At 42.1% G+C, this 21,924-nt stretch overlaps 1 protein-coding gene across 6 annotated transcripts in view; it reads left to right on the top strand.

Annotated features, from left to right (window-relative positions):
- The first annotated feature begins 13,128 nt into the window (after positions 1-13,128).
- Positions 13,129-21,924, top strand: part of vps13b (vacuolar protein sorting 13 homolog B) — an 806,769-nt gene continuing 797,973 nt past the window's right edge. For 3 of the 6 annotated variants that reach the window (XM_033019456.1, XM_033019452.1, XM_033019457.1), the window contains exons 1-3: positions 13,174-13,310; positions 16,088-16,249; positions 17,691-17,834. In XM_033019456.1, coding sequence (XP_032875347.1) covers positions 16,103-16,249; positions 17,691-17,834 — 291 coding nt within the window. In that variant the 5' untranslated portion in view covers positions 13,174-13,310; positions 16,088-16,102. Of the gene's footprint in view, positions 13,311-16,084; positions 16,250-17,690; positions 17,835-21,924 lie in introns of all 6 variants that reach the window. The other 3 variants (XM_033019455.1, XM_033019454.1, XM_033019453.1) reach the window with 3 other exon arrangements.

Genomic DNA, 21,924 nt, shown 5'->3' with positions numbered 1-21,924 from the left:
TCTGCCGTTGCACATCAGACAGGCCCCCTCACTGTCCATCTTCAAAACCAATCTTAAAACCCATTTCTATTCCTTGGCTTTTGACCCTGCATGAGATTTTGCTCCTGTTTTCGTGTTTTTAATGTTTTTTTTAATGTTTTTACTCTCTCTTTTAATGTTTTTATTGTCGTGTAATAATCTTTTGTCCATGATTAGTCATGTACAGCACTTTGTTGCAACAGTGGTTATTTTTAAAGTGCTCTATAAATAAAGTTATTATTATTATTAGTTTTTTTTTAAATGTTGAGAATCTCTCTCCTGTCAATCACTCCATGAAAGCCACACCTTTTCCGGTGGGGGGGGAGGGGTTATAAAACCCGGAAATGTGGGTGTGGCTCAGTCTCTGCAAGATGGAGGAGGGAGAGGTCATGACTCGCTGTCTTTAGTGGCTTTGCACCCTACTTCAAATGGTATGAAACTGCACTTGAATTTGGTGGCCTTGCACCCTGCTTGAAATAGAATTTCAAGGATTAGTCGTGAGTCAACTACCAGCCCACCAGCCGCGAGTGAGTGAGTTGCCAGCACAACAGGCTTGATTGACTGAGACGCCAGCCCAAGAATCCATTTGGCGCACAATTTGCATACTAGCCCTCTGGAAACCAGTCCCTTCAGCCCACAACACCCATACTAGTGTTCCAGGAAGCCCCCCCCCCCCCTCCCCCCCCAACTGGCCACCAATATTAGAATTGGTGGAGAGGTGGAATATTGCGTTGGATGACCAGCCCTCCTGTGTGATGCTGGGACCCAACGGGTCCCACTTAGTCTAGTGTTTCTATAAGATCCTCCTCATCCTTCTACACTCCAGTGAATACAAGCCTAGTCTTTTCAATCTTTCCTCATATGACAGTCCTGCCATCCCAGGATCAACCTCGTGAACCTACGCTGCACTGCCTCAATCACAAGGATGTCCTTCCTCAAATTAGGAGACCAAAACTGTACACAATACTCCAGATGTGGTCTCACCAGAGCCCCATACAACTGTAGAAGAACCTCTTTACTCCTATACTGAAATCCTCTTGTTATGAAGGCCAACATTCCATTAGCTTTCTTCACTGCCTGCTGTACCCGTAAGCCAACTTTCAGCGACCGGTGTACAAGGACGCCCAGGTCTCGCTGCACCTCCCCCTTACCTAACCTAACCCCATTGAGATAATAATTTGCCCCCTTGTTTTTGCCGCCAAAGTGGATAACCTCATATTTATCTATATTATACTGCATCTGCCACGCATCTGCCCACTCACTCAACCTGTCCAGGTTACCCTGCAACCTCCTAACATCCTCTTCACAGCTGACACTGCCACCCAGCTTTGTGTCATCCGTAAACTTGCTAGTGTTGCTCCTAATTCCCTCTTCCAAATCATTAATATATATGGTAAACAGTTGCGGCCCCAACACCGAGCCTTGCGGAACTCCACTCGCCACTGCGTGCCATTCTGAAAAGGACCCGTTCACTCCTACTCTTTGCTTCCGGTCTGCCAACCAATTTTGTATCCATGTCAACACCCTACCCCCAATACCATGTGCTCTAATTTTAGTCACCAGTGTCCCGTGCGGGACCTTATCAAAGGCTTTCTGAAAGTCTAGATACACTACATCCACTGGCACCCCTTCATCCATTTTACTTGTCACATCCTCAAAAAATTCCAGAAGATTAGTCAAGCATGATTTCCCTTTCATAAATCCATGTTGTCTTGGACTAATCCCTTTACTGCTATCCAAATGCCCCATTATTACCTCTTTAATAATTGACTCCAGCATCTTTCCCACCACCGAAGTCAGGCTAACTGGTCTGTAATTCCCTGTTTTCTCTCTCGCTTCTTTCTTGAAAAGTGGGATAACATTAGCTATCCTCCAATCCACAGGAACTGATCCTGAATCTATTGAACATTGGAAAATGATCACCATTGCGTCCACTATTTCTAGAGCCACCTCCCTGAGGACTCTGGGATGCAGACCATCAGGTCCAGGGGATTTATCATCCTTCAGTCCCATTAGCCTACCCAATACTATTTCTCACCTAATGAAAATTTCTTTCAGTTCCTCTACCCCCTTAGATCCTCTGTCCTCCAGTACATCTGGGAGATTGTTTGTGTCTTCCTTAGTGAAGACAGATCTGAAGTACCTATTCAACTCTTCTGTCATTTCCTTGTTGCCCATAATAATTTCACCCGGGTCTGCCTTCAAGGGACCCACATTTGACTTTGCTACTCTTTTTGCCTTAACATATCTAAAGAAGCTTTTACTGTCCTTTACATTCCTGGCCAGCTTCCCTTAGTACCATCCTTTCAGCCCGTATTGCCTGTTTTGTTTCCTTCTGTTGTCCTATGAAAGTTTCCCAATCCTCTGGCTTCCGGCTACTCTTTGCTGTGTTATACATCTTTTCTTTTAATTTTATTCTATCCCTAACTTCTTTTGTCAGTCATGGTTGCCTCCTACTCCCCTTAGAAACTTTCTTCCTTTTTGAAATGAAATGATTCTGCGTCTTCTGGATTATGCCCAGAAATTCCTGCCATTGCTGTTCCACCGTCATTCCAGCTAGGATCCCTTTCCAGTCTACCTTGGCCAGCTCCCCTCTCATGCCTTCATAGTCCCCTTTGTTTAACTGCATCACTGACACATCCGATTTAACCTTCTCCTTCTCAAATTTCAGATTAAAACTAATCATATTATGATCACTACCTCTAAGCGGTTCCTTTACCTCGAGTTCTCTTATCATATCTGGTTCATTGGACAACACTAAATCCAGAATTGCCTTTTCTCTGGTCTGCTCCATTACAAGCTGCTCTAAGAATCCATCTCGGAGGCATTCTACAAACTCTCTTACTTGGGGTCCTGAACCAACCTGATTTTCCCAGTCTACCTGCATATTGAAATCCCCCATCACCACAGTGGCATTACCTTTGTTACATGCCAGTTTTAACTCCTGCTGCAACTTACACCCTACATGCAGGCTACTATTTGGGGGTCTGTACATAACAATTAGAAAGATCTGTAGATAGACAATTAGAAAAGGCAGACACAAATGAAAAGGGGAGGAGACCTAATAACAAAGGATGAATGTCAACCTGGAAAAACAGGTAGAATTCAGAAAAGGTAGAATTACAGTATGGATGGAACTAAGAGATAAGGAACAAAAAATAGGGATTAAAATATCTTAAAGCCCCCTAACTCAGTGCAAAACAATTGCAGATTTGAGCAAATAGAAAATAAATAAAACTTGCAGCAAATAATATATTCTGGGAATATTATTTTAATATAAAACTAGACTAAGTGGGACCTGTTGGGTCCCAGGTTCACACGGGAGGGCTGGTCCCCCAACGCAATATTCCACCTCTCCACCAATTCCAATATTTGTGGCCGGGGTGGGGGGGGGTGGGGGGGGGGGGGGTGTTCTGGAGCACTAGCATGGGTGTTGTGGGTCAAGTCAAGTACAGTGAGTACAGGGCCAACAATCCATTTCAATCCATTTCATGTCAAATCAATCCTTTTCAAGTCAAGTCATGCGGGGCCAGCCAACAATACAATCCTTTTTCTTTTATTTCAGGTGAGGTCAAGCAAAGCAAAGGAAAAGCAAAAGCAAAAGTACAGGGCAGGCGGGGCCAGCCAACAATACAATCCATTTGCTTTCATTTCAGGTGAGGTCAAGCAAAGCAAAAGCAAAAGCACAGGGCAGGCCGAACAACTCATTTCATTTCATTAAGGGCTAACAAATCATTTATTGCAAGCACATTAAGGGTTGAAAAATCATCATTCATTGCAAGCACATTGCTGGCTAACAAATGATTTATGGCAAACACATAAAGGGTTAACCACATAAAGCACATAACTACATAAAGCACATAAAGGGTAGACTCACAGTTCAGTAGACTCACAGCAGAATCACAGTTTGTGGCCTCTCCCTCGCAATCTTCCAGAGTGACTGACTAACATCCAGGCATCCGGGGTTTATAGTCCTGCCCCCCTGGAAGGTGGCGTTACCTTCATCGTGGTGATTGACAAGCGAGAGAACCAATCAGCTGATCTCAAGATTTTTTTAACATTCATAACTCTTTTATTTTTCATCGATCGGAAAAATCCTCAGGGCTGCCTCAGCGGAGGAGGACTGTAAGATGGCCAAAAATCATAGCAATATTTGGTAGCGTTTTTTCTAAAGTCAAAATACAGCGCAGACAGGAAGTGGTCAAGATGAAACTTTTAGTTATATAGACAGATGGGCAAATCAAATTGACAAAAATGATTGGGAAGTCAAATTCACCGAATGCATTTGCAAAAGTTTGCTTGAATAATACATCATGGAAATAATTAGGGAACTGTTTAAATTTTCTATCAGATATAGGATTAATTAGAAAGCTCGGTCTGAGATCCAAGAGCAATGATTCACCATTTGACTCTTCAATGTGATTTTGCAATGTACAACGTATGTCAGTGGGATGATTTAATCAGCACCACTTACTTGGATGGGTATTAGATCAAGTACTAGTAAAGAAACTTGACACAATCCATAAAAATGTTCCGCTTTAACCATGCCAAATCACCTTAAACGTTTACTCTCTCTGTCACAGAGACTTTATGGTTATACTGTGTAGTTCATAAAACTTACAACAGTTGTTTTGCTTTACTATTCTGTAAACATTGCACCAAGGAGACACAGATAGCGGGTGCATTGGATGATCACTCCTTCACCTTTCTCTTCAAACAACACAACCTAATATCTTGGAAATACATTGCCATTCCTCCACAACACTTGCCAAAAACTGGAAATACTTTACTCAAAGTACTGGGCGATAACTTCATCTGAAGGAGAGCAGTGCCACAACAAGATGCTTATCACTACTTTAAGGACAATAAGTGATGAACAGTAAAAGCTGGCCCTTTTGGTGAAAATAAGATTTTTTTTAAACCTGCATTTGTGCATACTTGGGTGGGAATTCCAAATTTGCGGACATTTTGGCAGGTATACATAGGCCAATATTTGTTTTAGAATTTAAAACAATTTAGTTATCTGGACTGTGTTTTAGAACAATAACAAGCAATTACAAAAATTACTTACTTTTTAAAAAGATTTATTTACTTTACAAAAATGTTATGTGGCATTTCAGATGGTTATTGGAAGAAAGACAGATGTCTGCAATGTATCTGCCAGATATATAAGGAAATAACTGAGGGTTGCCAAATCCTGATGCAAGTCTTACCAACCCTGCTTCAAATTATTATTATTAAATGCTATAACAGATCTGGAAGAATACATGACAGAACGATCATGAAGGGTTGTGAATTTTTCAGCACAATTCCATATCTGGTGTGAGTTGGCATTTCCTTGAGATTATAAATGTGTTTTGCTCAAGATTCCAGCACCTACATTTTAAGATGGTGCAGGAGGGTGGCGACTCTTTGCATGTTGGTCCCAGAGGAGGATCTGCTATCACCAGATACTATCGCTCTTTTAAATCTTTTTGCTACCTGTAAATCTAGCACCATTTCTATTTGCTCTACTACATTGGACTTTGTCCCTGGACTTGTCTTAATGGACAAACAAGATTTTTTTGTTAAAATATGGGCTCCATTCATTAACTATTTGAAGGGATAGATTGGCCCAGCACGAAAACCCAGCTGAAGCTTGAACTCAGGATTAGATGAAAAGTTATACTTTATAATCTACAAACTTATCTCCAATGACGTATTATAAATAATTCATTCCACCTTTTCTCTTTTTTGATATTTGTAATTCTTTTTTTCTCTCTTTCTCTTTCTAAAAATAAAATAAAAATAAAAATATATAAATCTTTTTGCTGCCTGTAAATCTAGCACCATTTCTATTTGCTCTACTACATTGGACTTTGTCCCTGGAAGTGTTGCCCTACTATGCTGAGAATTATTTTCAGCACTCTGTACCTTTCCCTTTGTTCTCTCTGTTGTAAAGTTTGGCTTGATTGTATTTATGTACAGTCTTCTCTGATTTGATTGGATAGCATGCAAACATTTTTTTTTTCACTGCACCTTGGTGCACATGACAGTAATAAACCTTAAACACTGTTGTGGGGAAGGAGCTACCAATATTTAGATCCAGCGAGATTTGGGAAGACAGAGAATTGAGCAGACATAAATTCATGCAGAGAAAGGGAAGGAAGCAGGATTCTCAGGGAAATTTTAATAATGGTAGGTAGACACAAAATGCTGGAGTAACTCAGCGGGATAGGCACCATCTCTGGAGAGACCCGAACGTCACCCATTCCTTCTCTCCAGAGATGCTGCCTATCTCGCAGAGTTACTCCAGTATTTTGTGTCTACCTTCGATTTAAACCAGCATTTGCAGTTCTTTTCTACACATACCTAGAAATTGTAATAATGGTCTCTTGAATACTATTATGTAGCAATGTTTTTACATCTGAATGGCTTATCTACTTAATACAATGAGACATCCTGTACATTATATCTTGAAACTTAATGGTGTGTGAGCAAGGTAACGCCAGTGTTATACAGAAAGGAGGAAATGAATGATAATTTGTTTTTAAGTTGGTATAATGCATATGTGGAGGTGAACATAAAACGGAGCATGTTTCATGCACTTTCACCACTGGTGGCAGAAGTTAATTGTTGGGAAGAAGCTTATGCATCTTTCACAAGCTGATGGTTAGATAGGTGTATATATATCTGACCGTTGCTTGTCTTGTTTGGACTCTCTTGAGTATTTTGAAACACACGCATTCAGGCAAGTTCAACACAACTCTTATGGATTGTAGAAACGCTTGAGTTGTGAAGATGTAAAATATTTATTTTCATATTCTCGGTGTGGCACGGTAGTGCAGCGCTAGCGTTCCTGCCTCACAACATCAAAGACCCAGGTTCGATCCTGACTACGGGTGCTGTCTGTACGAAGTTTGTACGTTCTCCCCGTGACCGCGTGGGTTTTCCACAGGTGCTCTGATTTCCTCACACACGTATAGGTTTGTAAGTTAATTTACTTCTGTAAAAGATTGTAAAATGTCCCTAGTGTGTAGGATGGCGCGAGTGTATGGGCACCACTGGTCAGTGTGGACACGGTGGGCCGAAGAGCCTGATTCCACGCTGTATCTCTAACCTATAAACTAAAAATATGCACAATCACAATGAGGTACAGGTACAAAGAAAATCTTGCTCTCCGTAGAATACTAAATCTGATCCACTTTTGTAAACCGAATGGTGTAGCCAATCGTGACTGACAGGATATTGAGTGGCGAGAAAGATCAAATTTGTTCTTGATCATTATCAAGCATTAGTGCGAATGCATTTATTAGTCTGTGGCTGAATGTGATCCAGACCAGACATAAATGCTTCATTATGGGAGGAGATGCAATGAAACTCCAATCAATCATCAATGCATATCACACCTAGTGTCAGTCTGGCAGCTGTCTTGGAACAACTTGGCGAGGAGTATGACTGATTTTTGGAACACAAAGTCTTAGCACTGTTATGGTACAGAAGATCATCTTTGGGCATCAATCTATGCCAGCTCGTAAAAGAGCTATTTACAATCACATTCCTTCTAGCTCTTTCCCCATATCCAAACTGTTTCTCAAATGCTTCTCAAGGTTTTTTTGAAAGCACAAAATGAATCTACTTTGGGCCTTTATTTTTCAACAGATATAATTGTGTAACAGCTTCTCCTCGCATCTCCCTTGTAACTTTGCCATAAACTTTAAGTATGGTCATTAAACTATTTTCTAATTTGAACAGCTTCCTTCTAGTTTCCAAATCTACTATATTCTGTTATCGTATATGTGTCTTTTTACAATACTGCACACAAAAACGTGGCAAATTTCAAATTCCTTCAAAAAAATTAACAAGCACTTTATTGGGTTCATGACTAACATAGTATCAACAAATATAAGAAAAGATAGCATATATTGATGGCAAGTTCCTGAAAATAGCATCAGAACACACAAATACATTTTGTGTAACGGTTGTTGCGTGGTGTCCCCCAGTGACCTGGTTGGCACAGTAAGTACACATATTTCTTATTCCTTTCTATGTTTATGAATACCACATGGAACAATAAAATTGCAAACACCATTTCCACTTCATTTACTTGATCATGTAGAATACTGCATCCATCTGAGTGGACACCGCAATGTGCGTTAGTCATCATACACACAAACATACGTTGCGGTGAACATTAAAAAAAATGTTTGTTTTGGTGTCCCAGAGAAAAGCAAGCATTTTCACCGATGCGATCTAAACGGTATATTACATTGTGGATCTGAGCGACATCGATAGATCGTTTGATTTGGGCTGATTTTTTTGTAAGTAAAATGCCTCCGTAATGGTCGTTGCGGAGCTTCCCATAGTTGACACGAAGGAATGAAGTTAGCGACTTGGTCCGTACAAAAGGTAAACGAGACAGTGTGTTGCCGAATTGAAGATTGGCTCAGTTTCTTAGTTTTGATGACCAATTTATGCCAAAAAAATTTTTTTTTAAATATTAAAAAGTCGGGAAATATATCGTAAACGGTCGTTGCGTTTTTGACATCACAATATTTTTAATATATTAAATTGCAATATAAGAAAAAATTAACTCACCCAAAGATCGCTACTACCATAGGATACCTTGTTGGGTGTTTGAAAAGCATTAGTTTGGAGCCTCCATGGTTTAACTTACGGAGTTAATGTGCACCATCACCAGTCTCTCAAAGCATTTAATGATGGTGGAAGTCAGAGCCACTGGACATAGAACATGGAAAAATAGATGGTAGCTCTGTGTTTTGATTGTGAGGCAGTGAGTTGACCAAGTCACTCTTTGGGTTGGAATTTCCCATCTACTGTCATTCTTGGTCTTTGTTTCTAGCAAGTGGAGCTCAACGGGGGGAACTGATTTATTAGCAGAAAGCAGATCATATTTGCCAAATGGTAATAAGCTTACTTGTCAGTGTTTCAATTCATGCCACAATTCATGTCATTTGGAATCAAAGTTATTAAGGTCAACCATTCTGCCTGCTTTGTGTCTGTTATTAAAACTCACTTTCCAAGATTCTTGTAGAAACAAGGAATGGCAGATAGACAAAAATGCTGGAGTAACTCAGAGGGTCAGGCCAGTATCTCTGGAGAGAAGAAATGGACTGAAGACTGTAGAAAGGGTCTCGACCCGAAACGTCACCCATTCCGTCTCTCCAGAGATGCTGCCTGACCCGCTGAGTTACACCAGCATTTTGTGTCTACCTTTGATTTAAAGCAGCATCTGCAGTTCTTTCCTACACAAGAGATGGCAGATGCAGGTTTACAAAAATAAGAACGGTCTGAAGAAGGGTCCCGACCCAGAATGTCACCTATCCAAGTTCTCAAGAGATGCTGCCTGACCAGCCCCCCACCACCGCAAGATTCTTTCTTGATTCTTCATTACTGGCTCTGGATGTTTGCTTTAATGAACGTTCACCCGTTTTCCCATTTGTCGATGCATTTCTTTCAGTGATAAATTTAATTTTGCGCTCGTTAAAACCAGTGTGCTTCTTTGGACATGCTTCAGTACGGCAACTGCACATCCATGTGTTTAAGAAGGAACTGCAGATGCTGGAAAATCGAAGGTACACAAAAAAGCTGGAGAAACTCAGCGGGTGCAGCAGCATCTATGGAGTGAAGGAAATAGGCAACTGCACATCCATATTTGATAACACTTACTTTTCAGTAGTTCAGATGTAGCATCTGTTCAAAAAGTTTAAATGCCCTATTAAAAGTTTCGTGAATTCTCACATCTTCAAGATTCTGAAATCTAAATGGGTAAATATTGCACAAAACCAGTTTAAAATATTTCCACGATTGTTTAATTCAAAGAAAAAGTGTGCCAGACCAAGTACAATCAAATCTTGTTACAACTTTAAATATATTCTCATTTATGCATTTTCTGAACATCGTGATTAAATGAAATTTGCACCAAGTCCTCCATTTAGAGTAGATCTGAGGACCAATAGCAAAAATATATATGGACTTGGAGGGATATGGGCCAATCAGATTAGCATGGTCAGCATGGACGAAGTAAGCCAAAGGGCTCATTTCTGTGCTGTACAGCTCTATGACTCTGAACATCCACAACTTTTTCCTTAAAGGTTTGCTGAAGAAACCTCTGCACATCTGACATTGCTTTAAGCCTCCTTGCAGTTTGTAAATGAGCTGGTCAGAAAAAAGCTATTCATGACAGCAACGAGGACACAAGAACTGCAGATGCTGGAATCTTGAGCAAAATGTATGTTTTTACAATACTGGGTACAAAAAGTGTGACATCATACATAAAACTGACGTTCACTAATAAATTATTTCAACATGATTCAGATTAATCAAAAACTCTCACAGTGGCAGTACATGACAAGGAGAGATAGTTCATAAAGTTTGAGAAAATTTCATCAATTAACAAAATTCCTTGCATTCCTATGCGTTTTCTTTAAACACTTTATGTTTGGTGTCCACCATAACAACCGTTACATGAAATTTAGAAAGTCATTTTATTCTGAAGTATGATAACCGATTTCTTCACTTTTGCTGTTTTTCAACAAACAAAAATACTTTCTAGCTATAAACATGGAGTATGTGATCAAATGAGCTATATTCCTGTTATCTACTGAAACGTGCGTTACGCGCGTTACACAGTGTCCAAGGGTGGACACCAAAATGAAAGTAGCTCGTTTCTTGCAGTAATTCTTTTTTTATAATTTCTTTCTCACGTTTTGAATACATAAGAGACTGCAGGTACATAATTTGATGGAAATATAGCTACTACAAAATGCTGGTGTTACGCCTGTGATGGTGAACACCAAAAATATTCACTAATTTTGGCATGCAGCAGCTTTTACAGAATCTTGATATTAAGGTTACTTTCTTCTCATAATTTCATTATTTATTGAATTCTTCAAACAAGAAAATTTCCAATCTCCTTGGGAGGTTATTTGGTCTTAATTTACCATTGTGGTGTAACGGTGGTTACTCTAAAATAGGGTGCACACCAAGAGTAACCACCTTTACATTCTTTGAAATATGGCCATTCAGAGCACAATGCCAAATTCATCCAAAGTTTTGCTTATAACTGTGAAACATGCATCTCTGCAAAGCAACAAAATTTAAAATGTTTTGATTTATAATGAAATTAATGCAGAATTTGCCTCTTTATTTCATTGTCACAGCATGTCACATTTTTGGTGTCCTAAAAATTGATATTTTTGAGATATAAACAGGTTGAATCAGGGAATTAATTCAATTCCTAACTTGATTTTATCTCTACTATCTCTTGCATATTTGAGTAACAATCCCTGAAAAAATCAACACCATACTACTTGAAACAGTGGATATATGACATTATTAATGTTCTGTGCTGAAATCTCTCCAGTATTGTAAAAATACAAAATGACGGAGTAACTCAGCGGGTCAGGCAGCATCTGTGGAGGGAATGGATAGGCAACATTTTGAGTTGGGACCCTTCAGAGTCGTACAGCATGGAAGCAGGCCCTTTGGCCCAACTTGCCCATGTCGACCAAGATGTCTCAGCTACACTAGTCCCACCTTCCTGCACTTGGCCCATATCCCTATAAACCTGTCCTATGGGGGGGAGAGGAGGGGGGGGAGGGGAGGGGGAGGAGAGGAGGGGGAGGGGGGGAGAGGGGAGGGAAGGAGAGGGCAGAGAGGAGGAGGGAGGGGGAGAGAGGAGGAGGGGGGGGGGGAGGAGGCGGGAGGCGGAGAGAGGGGGAGGGGGGGCGAGGAGGAGGGAGGAGAGGAGGAGGGGGGGGGGGGAGGAGGGGGGGGAGGTAGGAGGCGGGGGGGAGGAGGAAGGGGGGAGAGGAGCGAGGGGAGGAGGAGGAGGGAGAGGAGGGGAGCAGGAGGAGGGGGGGGAGGAGGAGGAGGGCGGGGGAGGAGGAGGAGGGGGGGGAGGAGGAGGAGGGGGAGGGGGAGAGGTGGGGGGGAGGAGAGGAGGGGGGAGAAGAGGAGGGGGGAGGAGAAGAGGAGGGGGGAGGAGAGGAGGGGGGGGGGGGGGAGAGGAGGGGGGAGGAGAGGAGGGGGGAGGAGAGGAGAGGGGAGGAGAGGAGAGGGGATGGAGAGGAGGGGGGAGGAGAGGAGGGGGGAGGAGAGGAGAGGGGGAGGAGAGGAGAGGAGGAGGGGGGGGGAGGAGGGGGGGAGGAGGAGGGGGGAGGGAGGAGGGGGGGAGAGAAGGAGGGGGGGGAGAGGAGGAGGGGGGGGAGAGGAGGAGGGGGGGGAGAGGAGGAGGGGAAGGAGAGGAGGGGGAGGGGGGGATGGAAGGAGGGGGTGAGGGAGGGGAGGAGGGGGAGAGGAGGAGGGGGGGAGGAGTGGGGGAGAGGAGGAGAGGAGGTGGAGGGGAGGAGGGAGAGGGGAACGGGGGAGGGGAGGAAGAGGAGAGGAGGGGGGGAGGAGGAGCGGGAGGAGGAGGAGGGGGGGAGGGGGAGGGGGAGGAGGAGAGGGAGGAGGAGGAGGGGGGGAGAGGAGGAGGCGGGGGAGGGGAGAGGGGAGGAAGGAGGAGGGAGGGGAGGAGGAGGAGGGGGGGGGAGGAGCGGGAGGAGGAGGAGGGGGGGAGGAGGAGGAGGAGGGGGGGAGGAGGAGGAGGAGGGGGGGAGGAGAGGAGGGGGGGAGGAGAGGAGAAGGGCGAGGGAGGAGGAGGGGAGAGGAGGGGGGGAGGGGGAGGGAAGGAGAGAAGGAGGGGGGGGAGGAGGGAGGAGGGGGGGGGGAGGAGGAGGAGGGGAGGGGGGGAGGAGGAGCGGCGGGGAGGGGGGAGAGGGGAGAAGGAGGAGGGGCAGGATGGGGGAGGGAGGGGGAGGGAGAGGAAGGAGGGAGAGGAAGGGGGGAGAGGAAGGGGGGGGGGGGGGTGGAGGAGAGAGGACCAGGTTCAACGGACGAACCATTCAGGGAGTTGGCAGCGGGCTCGAGCGCCGGCCGCTGTTATGACGGCCGCTCGATTAACGGATCGCTCACGCTCCCGTCGCCCCGCCTTCAGCAACTGTCCGTCGGAGATGACGCACCCTCCATTCTGCCACGCACAGCGCGGGGCAGAGAGGGACGACCCAGCCTGCAGTGTACGAAGTGCGCACGCGCCGAGCGAGGACGCGTGGCCTCTCGGGATACTGGAGGAGAGCGGTCGTTGGTCCTCCTGCGGGGGCAGCGTCAGTGACAGGAGCAGGAAGATGTTGTTGGGGGAGGAGGCGGCGGCGGACGCGGTGGTATTTCAACGTGTTGTCGGAACTAGACGCTAACTGTAGCGCTGCCGCTGGTGCCCTGGTGCTCCCGATGACAGGTGATATCAGGCAGAGGTGCGTCTCTTGAGGAGAGGCCTTGTTCATTCTGCTCCTTGACCCCAGGGAGACCTGGTTTGACCCAGTGTCCGGTTAAGGGATGGGGCATCCATACCTCTGCGCTTTGTTTATCATGTTGCTGAAACAACGTTAATTTGATTATTTCTCTTGGCGACACTTCATACTGTGGGATAATAACCTCATTTTTTTCAAAATCAAACTTTTATATAGAGAGTTTGACAAATACTGGCCGCAGTTCAGTGAAACCCATCCATTTGTTTTGCAACCAGTCTCTGCCCCAGTCAAAGTCAAGATACTTTCCTGTCTATGAGTTGCTGATCTTAACTTCCTTGGTTGATTTCCAGCTCTGTGAGAGAAGCCGGATGCTGCCAATATTTCCTTTCCAGGTGCTTCTGCCTGTTGCGTTATAACTTGCGGAATCTAGCATATGGTTGTTGCAAGGGATACTGGACGGGGACACCAAGCACGCCACTAAATTTAAATAACATTTTATTGAAGCGAGTTAAAAGTAATAGATAACCAAATATCGAAAAAAGAAAATACACACGATGCGTCGGAACAAGTGTCCAATTCTGTTTTCAGATGGCACTCTCACGTTGTTTTCGGAGCCATTGAAAGGAAATTAATTGTATGATTGTCTACTGAAAGAAGAAATTGTGATATTTTATTATTAAAAGGCAAAATACAATTGGTTGTAGTTCAACTGCCATGTTCTGCATATATTGGCTGGCACTGCTTTTGGCATTGTGCACAAGTGATTAAACTGAGTTTTTATGCACCCTCCCGCTCTACCCAAACATACTGGCAACTCATTGTCAGAAGGGCAGCTGACTTATCTACCTCAAATTACTTTGAAATGGAGACCAGTTTTTTTATGACCTCCTTTATTGTTGGGCAAAGTATTTAACATTGAATTATACGGCCAACTCTTTGCAGTTGTGTTTGCTGTCCTTCGAAAACATTCAGAGCAAGCTGTTACATTCACCTAGCTTTACTGAAATGTTATTATTCATACAATATGTCGATTGTAGAGGGCATTGTGGCTGGGATGGTGGGGGTGGAGGTTGCACTCTTACTCACATCACTTAATATCCAGAAAGGAACGATGACGAAGTGTCTTGGCCCAAGACATCACCCATTCCTTCTCTCCAGAGATTCTGTCTGTCCCGCTGAGTTACTGCAGCATTTTGTGTCTATCTAAGGGACAATGACTGTTGAGTGGCCTTGGAATCGAGTTCGTGCATGACACTTGTCTATTTGTTTCATGACTCAATTTCAGGTTGCTGTGTCAATAAATAGGGAGTTTATGCAGAATTTGTCCAATAGTTCCATGAGGACCAAGACCAGTTCTTCACTTCACTCTTTCACTATTTAATTAATTTTTCGCTTGTTCCCAGTGAATGATAATTTACACTATTATTTAATGCAAAATATTACTCAAGCACATTGTAGAATAACAGTGTAATGACATGCAATAAATATTTGGTGGCGTGATTACATCAGCTCAAAATTGTTTCGTAATCAGGAAGGTGCTTATTACCTGGGATAGATGTCTTAGTTAAGTTCCAGAGGTAATAGCCCATGATTTGAACAACAGCACAAGCAGTACTTGAATTGAACATCATATCTTTAAAATTAGTTGTCTCTTGCACGGTTTTAATTCAATGTTTTTGTTTTAAGAAACAAAAGAAAATATTTTACTTACATCTCTGAACTACATAGACTTGGGGGCTTGTTTGTCTTTGTACTATTATTGTTTGTTTTTATATATACCAAACTTTTTGTTGCTTATTATGGTATTTACAGAGTACTATGTTTACAAATCTGTGGTGCTGCTGCAAGTAAGAATTTCATTGTTCTATCTAGGACATATGGCAATGAATCACTCTTGACTATTAAACTTTGCAATTGTCGATTTTCAGATATCCATATCCTTATAACTATAAACCTCTGATCTTGTACGTGGATTTGTGTATTTATTTGTTCATGTGCGATCACATCTTTACGAAAAAACAATGTGCTAACGGTAACATTTTTACATGTTCCGGTAGAGGTTTATCCCATGGTGTAAAAAATCGCCTTATCTGAAACATTCACGCATTATTTCTCGAGTTATTAATCAAAATATTCAGAAATCTGAAGAAACTTGGAAAAAAAACTGCTTATTCCCTGTGCTTGCAGCTGTGACTTCACAATGGGATTGTAGCCCTGCTCGCAACATTGTTGCTATCCAAGTACACTGAGTCCTGCCAGCCCCAGCAAGTGCAAATGCATTTTTTTAAAGTCACAGTACACTGAGTTCTGCTAGCTAGCAAGCGCAATTGCATTTTTTTTAAAGTTTAAAAATGAGGGAGGGTCCATAAGGCGAAATGAACAGCCCTGGGCAGTTGTCGGCTATGGGTGAGTGGTGGAATAATGCGTTGGGGAATGGGTTGCGTTGAGGGACCAGACCTCCCGTGTGACAGGGACCCAATGGGTCTCACTTGGTCAAGTAGAAACTATATTTAACAGAAACTCATGCTATATAGTGTTGTAGATCTGTTTCACAAACCGTTTTTAATTCAGAATTCACCACAATTATTTAGACCTTTTGTTAACGAGAAGTACCTGAACAGTGATATAAAGAGTATACACCAGGTAAGTATGCAACTGGATTTCGAATTATCCCCAAATGTTATGTGAACTCAGTCGGAATTGGAAATAAATGTATATTTCTTAGGTAGTGAAGAATAGTCCTCAAGCTCATTATTTTATATTTTTGTTATTCACAGCAGCAGAAGATTGTCAGAATGTTGGAGTCTTACGTGACTCCGATCTTGATGAGTTATGTGAATCGTTACATCAAGAATCTGAAGCCATCTGATCTTCAGCTGTCTTTATGGGGAGGAGATGTGGTGCTCAGTAAACTGGAATTGAAACTTGATGTGCTGGAACAGGTACAGACTTTATTTCACTTGCAGTTTGAATGACTGTGACTGCCGCATGACAACGCCAGAGACCCGAGTTCGATCCTGACTATGGGTACTATCTGTACAGAGTTTGTACGATCTCCCTGTGACTGCATGGGCTTTCTCCGGGTTTTCTCCCACATTCCAAAGACGTGCAGGTTTGTAGGTTTATTGTCTTTTGTACACCGTTCCTCGTGTGTAGGACAGAACTAGTGTGAATATGTGATTGTTGGTTGGCACAGACTCGATGGGCCGAAGGGCCTGTTTCCACACTGTATCACTAAACTACTCATAGGTCTAGGAACATACTTGAAAATAAAATCTATACTATGTCAATTTATGGTGGGTTGAGCTTTAGTGACTTCCATCACTTTTAGGGAAATATTGAAATTAGATTACAGTTTAGTTAATTATCAAAGCAATTTGAAATAAATACTTTTCCCATTTTCAATTTGTTATGGTAATGTAAAGTATGGCAGTGCTCCTGATGGGGAGGTGAGGAGGGGACACTGGTGTCCAAAGGGGAGTTTGGGAACTGGAAGCCCTCGTGTGATTGATGAGCTCCACATAAGCACTGGGCTAACACTGGCTTTTTGGCCCTCTTTTTTTAACAGTTTTCCCCCCCTCTGAATGACCTTTCCCACGGGTTTCAGCCAATAAGCTCTTCTCCCTCCTTCTCTTTGATTTATGTACAAACTTCATACCCACTTTGAATATAGTCTTCAGATTCCTTCACTCCTGATTTATCATCAGCTCTGGTGTTGACAGATAGAAGAAGAGAGATGCTGATGGGCAACCCACTGATAAATGACTGGGGAGAAAACTCCTGGCTAGCAAACATAAAAGGGGATGGTATCAGGAATGTGGCTGGGAATGATGCTGGGCATTTAAGAATGGCCATGGGAAATTGGTCAGAAACTTTATTCGAAAGAGCTAAAATATACTGCAACCATCAGAAAGGCTTGAGCAGGAACACTGCAGCACAAATATAAATTAAATTTTTTCTCAACGATGTTTTCACATTTGGTCTAGTTTTCCATTTAGAGATGCCGCGCGGAAACAGGCCCTTCTGCCCACTGAGTCCGTGCTGACCAGTGATCCCCGTGTGGAGTGTGGGACTAAAGCAGAATGCAAGAGAAAACCCACACGGTCACGGGGAGATCGCACAAACTCCGCACAGACAGCACCCGTAGTCAGGATCGAACCTGGGTCTCTGGCGCTGTGAGGCAGCAACTTTACTGCTGCGCCACCGTGCCACCTGCACTTCTTTACACTTTGCCACATAGGAACAAATGTTTAATAATGTTTATTTGAAGTCTGCAGGTACTAATAAGACATAAAAGTTGGCTCATTGTATTGAATTAGTTTTCAAAGACTCTAATTTGAAATGTTTTCCAATGACTTAATTTGAAATGTGTTGCCTTTTCAGGAGTTGAAGTTACCATTCACCTTTTTGAGTGGACAAATTCATGAATTAAGGATTCATGTGCCATGGACAAAGCTGGGTTCCGAGCCTGTCGTTATAACCATAAATACCATGGAATGTATCCTAAAGCTAAAGGATGATGCGCATGTGAGTTTGCATTGGTTATTTATGTTCAGTGTTTATAAAGTGTGTACTATTTTCTGATTTCTTAAAATTCAAATTTTTGAACTCTGCCAATTTCAAAGTATGGATGGACAAGAAGACCAATGAGGCTTATTGATTTATTGGCTGAGGAATATTACCAAATAACCAGCCAATTTATGAAAACTAATGTTACTTTTGATTTTTTTAAATTAAGACATTTTGTTGAAATATGTGGAAATAAAGTAGATTAATATTGGAACAAAGTTAGGAAAATGTATAAACTCGGAATGGAATCCTGAATAACAATAATTATCCATATGTTCATGGAAGGAATATGTTAGTGAATTTAGGGATACACTGATAGTCTGGAACTTTCCTTGTCAGGAATATTACATTGAAATTAGAGGAGATTTGTGGGGCAAGTTTTTAAAAAATGTATTTAAATTTTTATTTATTTTTAATGCGGAGGGTGCCTGGAATGTGCTGCCCGGGGTGGTGGAGGAGGCAGATACGATAGTGGCATTTTGGCTAGAACGTGGATATGCAGGAAATGGACGGATATGGATCATGTGCAGGCAGTGAGATGAATTTATTTTTGCATTATGTTCAGCACCGACATTGTGGGCTAAAGGGCTTTTCCTGTGCTGTGCTGGTCTATGTTCTATGTATGGAATGATTCTACTGAACAGCATGAACATACTTTGTTTTCTTGAGGTATTATTTGAAATCTAGATAGACTACGAATTAGAACAAGTGGAGTAAGAAAGGAATTGAAATGTACTTTTGAAAAGATTTTTGAACTTAAATAATGTTGTACTAGTGATAGTCATATTGTGAATGATCAGTTGTCATATAAAATTTGGAAGTGAAAAACTGAATGCAGATAGATGTATGCCAGACTTTCCTTTAGAAATTACTGTCCTGGGCTACTATCAACCCCATTGGAGATCCTCAGACCATCTTTGATCATACGTTACTGGACATTATCCTGCACTAAATGTTATTCATGATATTCCCATTATTATGTATTTGTACACTGTAGATGGCTTGATAGAAATCATGCACTGTCTTTCCGCTGACTGCTTAGTACAAATCAAAAGCTTTTCACTGTACTTCGGTACACATGACAATAAACTAAACTGAACTCAAACTCATCAGCACTTGGGCTGCAGACACCATGAAGGGAGAGAGGTTTTAGGAAAGTGAGTGGCTGACGGTAATAACAAATGAAAATTGTTGAAATATATACTTAGGTTAAACAGCATCTGTGAATATAGAAATTATTATTTTGGGTTGACAACCTTTCATCAGTGCCACAGTTGGTCACCTGCTGAGTGCAAGCCAGTTACTTTCAATAATTGCTGCGGCAAAGAAGATTTTCATTGTACACGTACCTCATCGTAAGGGTTCCGTTTCTGGGAACTCTCTATAAGCTAATTGCTCCGTAAATCGGAAACGTCTGTTTTCTGCAGCTACTCGTATCGTACTGGTCTACCCACACTTGCTACAATGCTTTTATTTTTATTAACACTACACACAATCAAACTAATGGAATATATTAATGTTTCCAACCATTAGTTAGTACCATGAAACATTTTGTTATTATTAGGTTTAAATATATTTGACATAATTTGTCTAAATTCAGATTCTCCTAAGTAAGGTCATTTAAAACCTGTTTTAAAAAATCTAATGAGCTGGATGACGTCACAATGGCTCCTCTCGCTCACAAGCCCTCCCCCCCCCCCCCCCCCCCCCCCCGACTCGCTGTCGACTAGCACTCGCCGGGCCGTACGCATCCGCCTCTGCTCCCTCTCGGTGCCTCTGTGTCCCTCTCGGTGCCTCTCTGTCCCTCTCGGTGCCTCTGTGTCCCTCTCTGTGCCTCTGTGTCCTTCGCTTTCTATCCCCGTATGTCTCTAGCCGCGCCTGCGAGTTGGGGGCTATGCGTGAGTGGATAGGGCGGGGCATGGGGTAAAAGGAATGAATAATAATATAATATTGTTGTGGTGGTGGTGTGTGTGTGTGTGTGTTGGTTAGTGTGTGAGAAAGGTTGGTTAGTTTGTGTGTGAAGCCGCAGACCGCCCCCTCTCCTCGCAACCGCGCGTTGAGGGGACGGGACCCAATGGGTCCCACTTGGTCTAGTTACAGTTAAAAAAAACTGTACAAAAATGTTTAATGCAGTAAATAATGTAAAACTGTATGCCACCCGTCAAGCATGGTCTTTTGGAAAAGGTTTTTTTTTCACAAAAGGAAATGTCTTTGGGGATTCTGAGTACTTCAGTGTGAAGGTGACTGTTTCAAGGCCAGATGTCCCCAGGGAAGCCCATTTTTTGGTGCAGCCAATTATAGATAAATATACAGGCAACAGAAATAGATTTGGAACATATGAGTTTGAACATTACAGAACCAGCGTTTGATGTTCTACCATGCAGATGGCTACTGGCATAAAGATCAGGTTTCCTTCTTGCAGAAAAATTTGAACTTGAATTTAGTGCTGCATATAGTGTTGGATCAAAGGTCAACAAAGTAGAAAACTCTTTAAAAACAAGTATTTGTTACAGATGTTTTAAAATTCTTGGTTCACGTTTGAGTTTGTAAAATTGCTTATGACGTTTGGACAAATTATCCTGTGGTATGCATATACCCAGAGGCCAATGATTGGGCCTTGCCAATGCTTGACTTCTTTACTCTTTCTTCTTTCCTTCCACTCCCTCCCATTCTTATTTTTTGGGAAGAAATCTTTTTTTTTCTGCATGGGACTTTGAAAACTATTCATATATTCTAGGAAAGATTTTTCTTTTATAATTTACTAAATTTCAGAGCCTAACTTAATTTTCTAGCTTTTTACATTTTTGGAGCTCTTAATTTCTTTCCCAATCCTTTTTTGAACATACATTTTGGCTGAGAGCCAGAAATTTCATCAAGATTATTCTCTTCAGTTATTAAATTGTTGTGTACTTTAAAAAAAAAAAAAATCTGCATGGTATAGTTGCGCATGGTGATTAAAAAAAAAAATATATATATTGATGAGTGAAGAAGTAACAGCTTGTGCAATGTGCTGAGATACTATTTGCAGTGTTGCTAAGGGCTATTTAAAAGCAGTATTAATGCTGGTGAATGCAAGGTTTTGGCACATCAAATATGCTGAGATCAAGTATAACATAGTACAGATGTAGTGAACAAAATGTCTCCAATAATTCACAGAAATGTTCAGTATAAGAAGATGTTACGTTGTGAAGAAGACAAAAATAGGCTGCATAGGCATATAGATAGATGAAATAAGTGGGCACTGAGCCATCAAATGGAATACAATGTGCACAAATGCGTACTTGCTAATTTTGGCAGGAAAAATGTAATAAAAAGGCAAGTTAACTAAATTGTGAGAGATTGCAGAGGACTGTTGAGATGGAAAGGGTTCTGGTGTCTTTATACATGATTCACAAACGTTACCATGTGGGGATAGATCAAATAACAATGAAAGTTAACAGAATATTATTGTTTATTGCTAGGAGAATTTACAAAGATGTTGCCAGGATGCGAGGGCCTGAGCTATAGGGAGAGGTTGGGCAGGCTAGAACTTTATTCTTTGGAGCACAAGAGGTTGGGGAGTGATCTGAAGAGGTGGATAAAAAGATGAGGGGAATAGTTAAGGTGTATGCGTAGTCTTTTTTCCAGGGTAGGGGAATCAAGAACTAGAAGACATATGCTTAAGGTGAGAGGGGAATGATTTAAACAGAAGCTGAAGGGCAATTTTTTTCACATAGAGGATGGTGGGTAGATGGAAGGAGCTGACAGATGAAGGATGAAGTAGTTGAGGCCGGTCGAAAAATTATATTTAAAAATCACTTGACAGGGGATATGGATAGGAAAGGTTCGAAGTATATGGGCCAGGCACGAGAATATAGGACTAGCGTGGTTGGAGCATTTTGGTCAGCATGGCCGAGTTGGGCCAAATAATCTGTTTCCGTGCTACATGATGCTATGACTATACAAGTCTATTACCAAAGTTAAGCTTCATTTCAATACATTATTATATCTGGAGTACCATACCGTATTGGTATAATTATATAAGAAAGGATGTTAAAGCATTCAGAAC

Source organism: Amblyraja radiata, chromosome 4 (genome assembly GCF_010909765.2).
Source record: "Amblyraja radiata isolate CabotCenter1 chromosome 4, sAmbRad1.1.pri, whole genome shotgun sequence".
Taxonomy (NCBI): domain Eukaryota; kingdom Metazoa; phylum Chordata; class Chondrichthyes; order Rajiformes; family Rajidae; genus Amblyraja; species Amblyraja radiata.
This window is presented reverse-complemented; position numbering and strand designations above follow the sequence as displayed.